Genomic DNA, 12,892 nt, shown 5'->3' with positions numbered 1-12,892 from the left:
AAACTGGCCTTTAGCATTACGTGTTTAGTCTATATGAAGAACGTTTGAATACGTATGTGCGCAGGCGCATAGCTGTACTTTACAAAATGACCACCAAATTACTTTTCTGGCCTGCATAATACAGCGTTTTTAATTTTTAAATTTAAAAGTAAAAATGACCCCATGATTTACTCTCCCTCAAGCCGCCCTGGGTGTGTATGACTTGATGAACACAATCTGAGTTATATTAAAATATGTCCTGGTTCTCCTAAGCTTTTTAATGGCAGTGACAGGTCCATTGAGTTTGAAGCTCAAAAAAGTGCATCCATCCATTATAAAAGTGCATCTATCCATCATATCCATCCATCAACTACTCCACACGGCTCCAGTGGTTAATAAAGGCATTCTAAAGCGAAACGATATCATGGAAAAAATATCCATATTTAACACGTTATAAAGTCAAATATCTTCTGGCGGACCGCCTTCTGTATTCAACTTATGAAGAAAACATAACTAGCACGGCAATGGCATCGGACGTAGCGTAAGCGTTTGAACTGCGAGAGGCGTTACACTTTCTGTGTAAGTGAATACAGAAGGCGGTCCGCTGGAAGCTAGATATTGGACTTTATAACATGTTAAATATGGATGTTTTTCTTACACAAACCCATTGATTTGCTTCAGAAGGCCTTCATTAACCTCCCGAGCCGTGTGGAGCACCTTTATGATGGATGGATGGATACACTTTTTTTGAGCTTCAAATTTTGGGCTTCAAATCATTCACTGCCATTGTAAAGCTTGGAAGAGCCATATCGTTTTTAATATAACTCTGATTGTGTTCATCTGAGAGAAGAATGTCATACACAGCTAGGATGACTTGAAGGACAGTAAATAATGGGCTAATTTTAATTTTATGGGGGAACTATCCCTTTAACTCTTTCCCTGACATTTCACTTTTATACGGTAGGGGGCACTGACCTCCATCTGTGTTCGATCATTGCTCTGAATAACATCCGGACAAAGACTTTGGCAAAAACAGGATTTTCTCAGCTTTTTGTTGTTTGTTATTCATTCAACAAAATATTGTGGGGGCCAAAGTTTCGTGAAAATGATTAAAAATGCTGGCGCTTTTAAAAAAAACGATGGCGGGGAAAGAGTTTAAAGGCCGTTTTCACCCAAAAATCATTATTCTGTCATCATTTACTCAACATCATGTCATTCTTGCTTAAATAGAAGAAATTCTGAGAAATGTCTAGGGTCAGATTTACTAAACAGGGCATATCCCATAAAATCCCATAAAAGTGCAGATGGGAGTTTAAAGTCCAGCGTGTGATCTCCTGACGACACACATTAAAGAACACACACACAGCCGATCATTTCCATCATGACCAACTCACTCTAGCAAGAGCAGAGCAGATTAGCGTCTGGTTTAAGACGGGCCTTTGGGCGGTAAATAATGGAGTAAACACAGTAAACTGACGAGCACAACCCTTAGTAAATCAGCTTGTGTGATTGATTTAAATACTCTCCTCCCATAAATACTGCGTCTGAAAGGGAAACTCCTACGAATGCATAAGCAATAAGATCAGCCTCAGAAATAACCCTGTCTATGCCTTAGTCTTTAGTAAATCCTGACAGGAGCTTTAACACCACAAGAGGGTTTGAGCTGGAGCTAGTAAATCTGGCACTTAGTCTCACGGTTTGTCATGTTTGGTTAATGTTCCTCAGAAGAAAGAATGCCCTACAGGTTGGGAAGCACATGAGGGCCAGTAAATGATGGCAGAATTATCATTTTTGGGTGAACTATCCCTTTAAGTTCCTTGGTGTGTTCCTCAGGAAATGACAAGAATCTAAAAAAAGAAAATATCACTCCAATATTTGAGCATTTTGAGATCATCAGCAGAAATTGGACAGTCCGTCTAGTTGTCGATATAAACTGCTTTCAGCCAGCTTGATCTCTAGTGATTGGCATCATATCTAAACTCAAAGTCTGTTTTTGATGTCTTTCACGATCTAAACACTGCGCTCGAGTCTCGTCTTCCGTCTGTGACTGGATAACGCCTCGTATGAACAGCTGACGATGTGATTGCACCTGTTATGCAGATGTTAGATGCAATCTGGAGGAAACCCAAAGCTGTCCTTGTGGAGGACGTGCTGCTCATTCGTCCATCTGCTTGTCTTTCAGATCTGGGGCAGGCCATATTTTACACCACAACATGCCTTCTGCCTTTCCTTAGTGATGATATTCTCAGCACTTTACCGTACACCATGATCTCCACGTTAGCCACCTTCCCTCCTTTCCTGCACAAAGACATCATAGAATACCTGAGCACGTCCTTCCTGCCCATGGCCATACGTGAGTATATGAGACTGAGAGAGGTCAAGCTCCAGTCCGCGGGACACATGTGACACTCATGCTCCTTGTGTTGCAGTGGGTTCGACTCGGAGAGAGGGTGGCGTTCCAGCGTACGTCAATCTGTCCGCCTCGTCCATGCTGATGATCGCCATGCAGTACACCTCAAACCCAGGTACGTCCGTAAGCTCCTTCTGCTCACTGACGTCTCCATCACAGAGCGGGCTCTAAATGCTGTTCCTCTGCTTGTCTTCAGTGTACCACTGTCAGCTGCTGGAGTGTCTCATGAAATACAAGCAGGAAGTATGGAAGGTACGGATGCTTCTTCATGTCTTTGTTGAGATTTTTCTGAAAGTGTTTCCCACTGACTCTGAGATGGCTGTGTTTTTAAAGGATCTTCTGTACGTCATCTCTTACGGCCCATCTCAAGTCAAACCTCCGGCGGTTCAGATGCTCTTCCATTACTGGCCGAACCTCAAGCCCCCGGGAGCCATCAGTGAGTACAGGGGCCTGCAGTACACAGGTGAGACGCGCCGCTCGCTTCAGCCAAGCTGTTCAATGGCCTCAAACTAAAGCCGCGTTTCCACAGCAGGAACTTTCCCCAGGAACTAGAGTCTTTGGGGTGGTACTCGGGGTGTTTCGACCTCAGGAACTTTCCCCAGGAATTAGAGTCTTTGGGGTGGTACTCGGGGTGTTTCGAACTCAGGAACTTTCCCCAGGAACTAGAGTCTTTGGGGTGGTACTCGGGGTGTTTCGAACTCAGGAACTTTCCCCAGGAACTAGGGTCTTTGGGGTGGTACTCGGGGTGTTTCGAACTCAGGAACTTTCCCCAGGAACTAGAGTCTTTGGGGTGGTACTCGGGGTGTTTCGAACTCAGGAACTTTCCCCAGGAACTAGAGTCTTTGGGGTGGTACTCGTGGTGTTTCCACAGCAGGAACTTTCCCCAGGAACTAGAGTCTTTGGGGTGGTACTCGGGGTGTTTCAACCTCAGGAACTTTCCCCAGGAACTAGAGTCTTTGGGGTGGTACTCGTGGTGTTTCCACAGCAGGAACTTTCCCCAGGAACTAGAGTCTTTGGGGTGGTACTCGTGGTGTTTCCACAGCAGGAACTTTCCCCAGGAACTAGAGTCTTTGGGGTGGTACTCGGGGTGTTTCAACCTCAGGAACTTTCCCCAGGAACTAGAGTCTTTGGGGTGGTACTCGTGGTGTTTCCACAGCAGGAACTTTCCCCAGGAACTAGAGTCTTTGGGATGGTACTCGGGGTGTTTCGAACTTAGGAACTTTCCCCAGGAACTAGAGTCTTTGGGGTGGTACTCGGGGTGTTTCCACAGCAGGAACTTTCCCCAGGAACTAGAGTCTTTGGGGTGGTACTCTGGGTGCTTCCACAGCAGGAACTTTCCCAGGAACTAGAGTCTTTTGGGTGGTACTCGGGGTGTTTCGACCACAGGAACTTTCCCAGGAACTAGAGTCTTTGGGGTGGTACTCGGGGTGTTTCGACCGCAGGAACTTTCCTCAGGAACTAGAGTCTTTGGGGTGGTACTTGGGCTGTTTCGACCGCAGGAACTTTCCCCAGGAACTAGAGTCTTTGGGGTGGTACTTGGGCTGTTTCGACCGCAGGAACTTTCCCCAGGAACTAGAGTCTTTGGGGTGGTACTCGGGGTGTTTCGACCACAGGAACTTTCCCCAGGAACTAGAGTCTTTGGGGTGGTACTCGTGGTGTTTCCACAGCAGGAACTTTCCCCAGGAACTAGAGTCTTTGGGGTGGTACTCGTGGTGTTTCCACAGCAGGAACTTTCCCCAGGAACTAGAGTCTTTGGGGTGGTACTCGGGGTGTTTCGAACTCAGGAACTTTCCCCAGGAACTAGAGTCTTTGGGGTGGTACTCGTGGTGTTTCCACAGCAGGAACTTTCCCCAGGAACTAGAGTCTTTGGGGTGGTACTCGTGGTGTTTCCACAGCAGGAACTTTCCCCAGGAACTAGAGTCTTTGGGGTGGTACTCGGGCTGTTTCGACCGCAGGAACTTTCCCCAGGAACTATAGTCTTTGGGGTGGTACTCGGGGTGTTTCCACAGCAGGAACTTTCCCCAGGAACTAGAGTCTTTGGGGTGGTACTCGGGCTGTTTCGACCACAGGAACTTTCCCCAGGAACTAGAGTCTTTGGGGTGGTACTCGGGGTGTTTCCACAGCAAGAACTTTCCACAGGAATTAGGGTCTTTGGGGTGGTACTTGGGGTGTTTCGACCGCAGGAACTTTCCCCAGGAACTAGAGTCTTTGGGGTGGTACTCGGGGTGTTTCCACAGCAAGAACTTTCCACAGGAATTAGGGTCTTTGGGGTGGTACTTGGGGTGTTTCCACAGCAGGAACTTTCCTCAGGAACTAGAGTCTTTGGGGTGGTACTCGGGTTGTTTCGACCACAGGAACTTTCCCCAGGAACTAGAGTCTTTGGGGTGGTACTCGTGGTGTTTCCACAGCAGGAACTTTCCACAGGAACTAGAGTCTTTGGGGTGGACTAGAGGATTAGGATAGATACTAGGGCTTGTGAGCTCAATAGCTCCTAAAGATGAATGATTTATAATGAATCCTTAGATGAGTAATGAAGAGGGGAAGTCGAGTCTAATGTGTTGTATTTATATGTGTAGTGTTATGAATATACTCTGGACAGCACTCATTGACCCTTGTGTGTTTGTGTGTTCCTCTGCCAGCCTGGAACCCCATTCACTGCCAGCACATCGAGTGCCAGAACTCCATCAATAAACCGGCTGTGAAGGTACTGACCTCCTCACCTCTGACTTGTGTGTGGCTTCGGTCAGATATACTTGGGCTTTCTGAGGGAATGAGACTGCCCTCTGACTGAGATGAGTCTGGGAAAACATGAGGGCTTTAAATGAGCAAAGACAAGACATGAGCTAGAAACAAGAACCTGAAATAAAAGCAGAATCAGTGCAGAACTCCAGCCAGGAACTGACAGATGTCCAGTCAGACAGGAAGAGACGAGCTGTAACTCGATTACCCTGTTCCTACTGTAAACAGACACAGCTTACTTCAGCAGATCAGCCGTCTGAAGCTGTGAGAGAGAAACCATGATTATTACAATAATACAGTCATGCTTGTGGTCACTTCAGCTGCACCACAACATAAAACATGCAAAATACCCAAACAGAACTCTTGTGCTGCTAATGGTGTATATAGTACGTATAGTATATCAATATATAGTAAAGTGTCATTTATTCCTGTGATCAAATCATCATTACTCCAGTCTTCAGTGTCACATGACCCTTCACTAATCACTCTCATATGAGGATTTATGATTATTATCAGTGTTTTCATGATTCTCTGATGAATATAAAGTTCAGAAGAACAGCATTTATCTGAAATAGAATCTTTTGTAACATTATAAATGTCTGTACTGTCCCTTTTGATCAATTTAATGCGTCCTTGATTAATAAGTGTATTAATTTCTTTAAATTCTTTCCCAAAAAAATCAAATAAAATAATTCTCATATGAGGCTCTGATGATTAACACACATTTATGATCATTATCAGTGTTGGACACTGTTCATATTTCTGTGGAAACTGATATATTTTATTTTTCAGGATTATTTGATGAATATAAAGTTCAAAAGAACAACATTTATCTGAAATAGAAAGCGTTTGCAACATTGTTATAAAGTTTTGGGTCAGTAAGAATTATTTGATTTGATTTTTTTGGGGAAAGAATTTAAAGAAACAAATGCATTTATTCAACAAGGACGCATTAAATTGATCAAAAGTGACAGTACAAACATTTATAATGTTACAAAAGATTCTATTTCAGATAAATACTGTTCTTCTGAACTTTATATTCATAAGAGAATCATGAAAACACTGATAATAATCATAAATCCTCATATAAGAGTCATTAGTGAAGGGTCATGTGACACTGAAGACTGGAGTAATGATGATTTGATCACAGGAATAAATGACACTGTACTATATATTCACATAGAGAACAGCTGATCTACACTGGAGGAATATTTCACTGTTTTACTGGAGTTATGATCAGATGAACACAATGAGCAGAAGAGACCTCCCGATCAGAAGCGTTTGAGCGGCGGTGAGTGTGTATGTGGGCGGTGAGTGTGTTGTGTTATTGTCCGGTGATGGTGTGGTTGTGTGTTTCAGATGTGCATTGATCCCACACTGTCGGTCGCACTGGGAGACAAGCCGCCGCCGCTGTACATCTGTGAGGAGTGCAGCCAGAGGATCGCTGGGTAAGCCAATCATCTGCCTCATCGTACAGGGGTCATGGGGTCAACTATAGCACAGATACAGAGAGACAGGACTGGGATCAGAGATGTTGAACGGTGCTTCAACTACAGCGTGAGAGTATAGAACAAGATGATTTCACTGTTTTCAATCATTGCAACCGGGAATGAAGCCCTTCTGAGCCCTTCAAGCGTACAGTGTGTAGATCAGGCCTCAGATTGGGGAAGAGTCTCTCATGTGTGAGGATTAGCTCCAGACCCTCAGATACAGATACAGTCTGAAGTTCTGCTGATCTTTCACAGCGATCACGCCGAGTGGCTCGTGGACGTGCTTCTGCCTCAAGGTCAGTGACAGAACTACACCTGCACACACACTCCCATCATATCCAGCCTTCCTTCTGTGATCGTTTTGCTCTATAACAAGGATATACAGTGGCATGAAAAAGTATGTGAACCGCTTGCAGAATCTGTGAAAATGGGAATAATTTTAACTAAATAAGAGGGATCATACAAAATGCATGTTATTTTTTATTTAGTGCTGTCCTGAATAAGATATTTTACATGAAAAATGTTTACATATAGTCCACAAGACAAAACAATAGCTGAATTTACTAAAATAACCCTGATAAAAAGTTTATGAAGCATTGATTCTGAGTGCTGTGTGTCGTTCCCTGGATGATCCACGGCTGTGTGTGTGTGTGTGTGTGTGTGTGTGTGTGTGTGTCGTTCCCTGGATGATCTACGGCTGTGTGTGTGTGTGTGTGTCGTTCCCTGGATGATCCACGGCTGTGTGTGTGTGTGTGTGTGTGTGTGTGTCGTTCCCTGGATGATCCACGGCTGTGTGTGTGTGTGTCGTTCCCTGGATGATCTACGGCTGTGTGTGTGTGTGTGTGTCGTTCCCTGGATGATCCACGGCTGTGTGTGTGTGTGTGTCGTTCCCTGGATGATCCACGGCTGTGTGTGTGTGTGTGTGTGTGTGTCATTCCCTGGATGATCCACGGCTGTGTGTGTGTGTGTGTGTGTCGTTCCCTGGATGATCTACGGCTGTGTGTGTGTGTTTGTGTGTGTGTGTGTGTGTGTGTGTGTTGTTCCCTGGATGATCCACGGCTGTGTGTGTGTGTGTGTGTCGTTCCCTGGATGATCCACGGCTGTGTGTGTGTTGTGTGTGTGTTGTTCCCTGGATGATCCACGGCTGTGTGTGTGTGTGTGTGTCGTTCCCTGGATGATCCACGGCTGAGTGTGTGTGTGTGTGTGTGTGTGTGTGTGTGTGTGTGTGTGTCGTTCCCTGGATGATCCACGGCTGTGTGTGTGTGTGTGTGTGTGTGTGTCGTTCCCTGGATGATCCACGGCTGTGTGTGTGTGTGTGTGTGTGTGTGTCGTTCCCTGGATGATCCACGGCTGTGTGTGTGTGTGTGTGTGTGTGTGTCGTTCCCTGGATGATCCACGGCTGTGTGTGTGTGTGTGTGTGTGTGTGTGTGTGTCGTTCCCTGGATGATCCACGGCTGTGTGTGTGTGTGTGTGTGTGTGTGTGTGTCGTTCCCTGGATGATCCACGGCTGTGTGTGTGTGTGTGTGTGTGTGTGTGTGTGTGTGTCGTTCCCTGGATGATCCACGGCTGTGTGTGTGTTGTGTGATGGTTGTTCACGAGTCCCTTGTTTGTCCGGAGCAGTTAAACTGCCCAATGTTCTTCAGAAAAATCCTCCAGGTCCTGCATATTCTTCAGTTTTCCAGCCTCTTTTTCATATTTGAACCCTCTCCAGCAATCACTGTATGATTTAAGATCCATCTTTTCACACTGAGGACGATTGAGGGACTCAAACACAACTACTAGAAAAGGTTGAAACATTCACTGATGCTCCAGAAGGAAACACGACGCATTAAGAGCTGGGGGGTGAAAACTTTTGAATTTGAAAATCAGGGTAAATTGTACTTAATTTGTCTTCCAGGAAACATGCAAGTATCTTCTGTTGCTTCTGGAGGGCAGTACTACATGAAAAAAAATTATATTTAAACAAAATAAGAACAAATTGGACATCTACATCCTGTTCAAAAGTTTTCACCCCCGGCTCTTAATGTGTCGTGTTTCCTTCTGGAGCATCAGTGAATGTTTCCACCTTTTTTAGTAGTTGTGTTTGAGTCCCTCAATCGTCCTCAGTGTGAAAAGATGGATCTTAAAGTACTAAATAAAAAATAAGATGCATTTTATATGATCCCTCTTATTTATTTAAAATTATTCCCATTTTCACAGATTCTGTAAGCGGTTCACATACTTTTTCATGCCACTGTATCATAGACTGCTAGTATAAACCTACATACACACACATCAGATTCTCATGTCAATCCTGTGTAACCCTTTCCTATAGATGGCATTTGTTTCTTGAACTATTGTTAGTTTATAAGTGCTAGTTAGTTCCTGATGTTGCTGAAGTGTTTGAATGTGTTATGAAAGCGCAGCGAGATGAACGAATGCTGTGATTGTTACCGTGTCTTCTTCTGCTCTTGTGTTTAACACTGCCTCATGATTTCACCCTCACAGCTGAGATTTCTGCTATATGTCAGAAGAAGGTAAGAGGAGTATGGCGGTGTTGTCATGTGTGTGTTTGGTCACGTGTGTCCGTGTCGTCATGGGAGCCATCACTATCAGCTCATCTGTCATCATCTCATGTTTCCTGTGTCTGGTTTCCCAGAAGCGGAGGAGATCACATCTCTCTCTCTCTCTCTCTCTTCTCTCTCTCTCTCTCTCTCTCTCTCTCTCTCTCTCTCTCTCTCTCTCTCTCTCAGAACTGCAGCTCTCATGTCCGGCGAGCTGTGGTCACCTGCTTCTCAGCCGGCTGCTGCGGTCGCCATGGCAACCGGCCCGTGCGCTACTGCAAGCGTTGCCATGTCAACCACCACAGCAGCGAGGTGGGGGCGTCGGCGGAGACACACCTGTACCAGACCTCGCCTCCGCCCATCAACACCCGCGAGTGCGGCGCGGAGGAGCTGGTGTGCACTGTGGAGGCCGTCATCAGGTCAGCAGTGCTCAGATTCAGGCATTTCCATCATTACCTTCTTTTCCTTGGAAACCTGGCTAATACTTAGTTCTATGATTTTGACACTGGTAACGAGAACATTTGTCATGATGTATGATTAAAGGGTTAGTTCACCCAAAAATGAAAATTGTGTCATTAATGACTGAGCCTCATGTGGTTGGACACCCGTCAGACCTCCGTTCATCTTCAGACACAAATGAAGATATTTTAGTGTAAAGCTGATGCTCTGAAAGGCCTCCACTGGCTCAATGGCACGGTTCACTCTCAAGACCCTTAAAAGACACTAAAGACGTCGATACAAAGTCCATCTCACTACAGCGGCTCTACAATAACTTTATGAATCGTCGAGAATAGTTTTTGTGCCCAAAAAAACCCCTAAATAACGACTTACATAGTGATGACGATTTCAAAACACGGCATCATGAAGCTTCGAAGCGTTATGAATCAGTGAGTCGATTCAGCAGTTTGGAGCGTTATGAATCAGTGAGTCGATTCAGCAGTTTGGAGCGTTATGAATCAGTGAGTCGATTCAGCAGTTTGGAGCGTTATGAATCAGTGAGTCGATTCAGCAGCTTCATGAGGCCGTGTTTTGAAATCGTCATCACTATGTTGTTATTTAGGGTTTTTTTGCGCACAAAAACTATTCTCGTCACTCCATGAAGTTATTGTAGAGCCGCTGTAGTGAGATGGACTTTGTAACTTTAGTCTTTAGTGTCTTTAAGGGTCTTGAGAGTGTAAAGTTCATTGAGCCAATGGAGGCCTTTCAGAGCATCAGATTTACACTAAAATATCTTCATTTGTGTTCTGAAGATGACGGGTATCGAACGACATGAGGGTCAGTAATTAATGACAGAATTTTCATTTTTGGGTGAACTAACCCTTTAAGAGCTCATTAAAAACTGATTTATAGTTCAGTCAAGACTTTGAGAGTGATATATTACTGTAGAGCGTGATCCTGGTCTTTTATTCCCACTGTAGTCAAATGTAAAATGTCCTGGAAAAGAGTGTGAACCCTGAGAGCTGTGGAGTATGCAGTAATAAAGCTCTTGATCTGTGAATGTGAACGACACACATTAGATTAAAGGATAGTTCACCCAAAAATGAACATCAGCCCATGATTTCCTCTCTCTCAAGTCATCCGAGGTGTGTGTGACATTCTTCTTTCAGACTAATATAATCTGAGTTATATTACAGAAGTCCAGGCTAATCCAAGCTTTAGAATTTGATTCACAGTTGCTCTGTTTTTGAAGTCCATAGAAAGTGCATCTGTCCGTCATATAACTGCTCCAGCGGCTCTGGGGTGTTAATAAAGGCCTTCTGAAGCGAAGGCCGAAAGTTTACTTGATAAAGTTTTAAATATGGATATATTTTTACACAAACGCATCGATTCGCTTCAGAAGGCCTTTATTAACACCCCAGAGCCGCTGGAGCAGTTATATGACGCACAGATGCACTTTTTATGGACTTCAAAAACAGAGCAACTATGAATCAAATTCTAAAGCTTGGATTTGCCTGGACTTCTGTAATATAACTCAGATTTTATTCGTCTGAAAGAAGAATGACACACACACCTCAGATGACTTGAGGGAGAGGAAATCATGGGCTGATGTTCATTTTTGGGTGAACTATCCCTTTAAGAGTGCGTGTCTCAGGTGCGTGTCGGTATAATACGCATAAATAAACCAGTGATTGATGGATGTTGACAGTCTGCTGAAAGAGGCCGAGATCCACGCGGAGCTGCGGGAGTTTGAGCTGAACCGCCGGCGTCAGATGGGTCTGTCTTCATCCCATCATTCCCTGGACAACATGGAGTTCGACAACAAAGAGGACGACCAGCATGACCAGAGACTGCTCAGCCAGTTCGGCATCTGGTTCCTGGTGAGGGACACGTCACATACATGTGTTTCAGCACACGCTCACCACGTCACATACATGTGTTTCTGCACACGCTCACCACGTCACATACATGTGTTTCTGCACACGCTCACCACGTCACATACATGTGTTTCTGCACACGCTCACCACATCACATACATGTGTTTCAGCACACGCTCACCACGTCACATACATGTGTTTCTGCACACGCTCACCACGTCACATACATGTGTTTCTGCACACGCTCACCACGTCACATACATGTGTTTCTGCACACGCTCACCACGTCACATACATGTGTTTCAGCACACGCTCACCACGTCACATACATGTGTTTCTGCACACACTCACCACGTCACATACATGTGTTTCTGCACACGCTCACCACGTCACATACATGTGTTTCTGCACACACTCACCATGTCACATACATGTGTTTCTGCACACACTCACCACATCACATACATGTGTTTCTGCACACTCTCACCGCGACACATACATGTGTTTCTGCACACACTCACCACATCACATACATGTGTTTCAGCACACGCTCACCACATCACATACATGTGCTTCAGCACACGCTCACCACATCACATACATGTGCTTCAGCACACGCTCACCACGTCACATACATGTGCTTCAGCACACGCTCACCACATCACATACATGTGTTTCAGCACACGCTCACCACATCACATACATGTGCTTCAGCACACGCTCACCACATCACATACATGTGCTTCAGCACACGCTCACCACATCACATACATGTGTTTCAGCACACGCTCACCACATCACATACATGTGCTTCAGCACACGCTCACCACATCACATACATGTGCTTCAGCACACGCTCACCACGTCACATACATGTGTTTCTGCACACGCTCACCACATCACATACATGTGCTTCAGCACACGCTCACCACGTCACATACATGTGTTTCTGCACACACTCACCACGTCACATACATGTGTTTCTGCACACGCTCACCACGTCACATACATGTGCTTCAGCACACGCTCACCACGTCACATACATGTGTTTCTGCACACACTCACCACGTCACATACATGTGTTTCTGCACACACTCACCACGTCACATACATGTGTTTCTGCACACGCTCACCGCATCACATACATGTGTTTCTGCACACACTCACCACGTCACATACATGTGTTTCTGCACACGCTCACCGCATCACATACATGTGTTTCAGCACACGCTCACCACGTCACATACATGTGTTTCAGCACACGCTCACCACATCACATACATGTGTTTCAGCACACGCTCACCACATCACATACATGTGTTTCAGGACACGCTCACCACATCACATACATGTGTTTCAGCACACACTCACCACGTCACATACATGTGTTTCTGCACACGCTCACCACGTCACATA

The 12,892-nt window shown here is 45.2% G+C and overlaps 1 protein-coding gene across 1 annotated transcript in view; it reads left to right on the top strand.

Moving 5' to 3' along the window:
- Positions 1-12,892, top strand: part of unc79 (unc-79 homolog, NALCN channel complex subunit) — a gene marked incomplete at its 5' end in the record, with an annotated part of 59,734 nt that overhangs the window by 12,647 nt on the left and 34,195 nt on the right. Inside the window, 10 exons of the mRNA XM_079832404.1 lie at positions 2,162-2,332; positions 2,409-2,504; positions 2,586-2,641; positions 2,723-2,852; positions 5,029-5,093; positions 6,488-6,576; positions 6,874-6,914; positions 9,106-9,134; positions 9,351-9,580; positions 11,308-11,479. Coding sequence (XP_079688530.1) covers positions 2,162-2,332; positions 2,409-2,504; positions 2,586-2,641; positions 2,723-2,852; positions 5,029-5,093; positions 6,488-6,576; positions 6,874-6,914; positions 9,106-9,134; positions 9,351-9,580; positions 11,308-11,479 — 1,079 coding nt within the window. The remainder of the gene's footprint in view (positions 1-2,161; positions 2,333-2,408; positions 2,505-2,585; positions 2,642-2,722; positions 2,853-5,028; positions 5,094-6,487; positions 6,577-6,873; positions 6,915-9,105; positions 9,135-9,350; positions 9,581-11,307; positions 11,480-12,892) is intronic.

Source organism: Gobio gobio, assembly GCF_949357685.1.
Source record: "Gobio gobio genome assembly, chromosome: 13".
NCBI lineage: Eukaryota > Metazoa > Chordata > Actinopteri > Cypriniformes > Gobionidae > Gobio > Gobio gobio.
The sequence above is the reverse complement of the archived record's forward strand: the minus strand, read 5'-3'. Positions and strand labels throughout refer to the sequence as shown.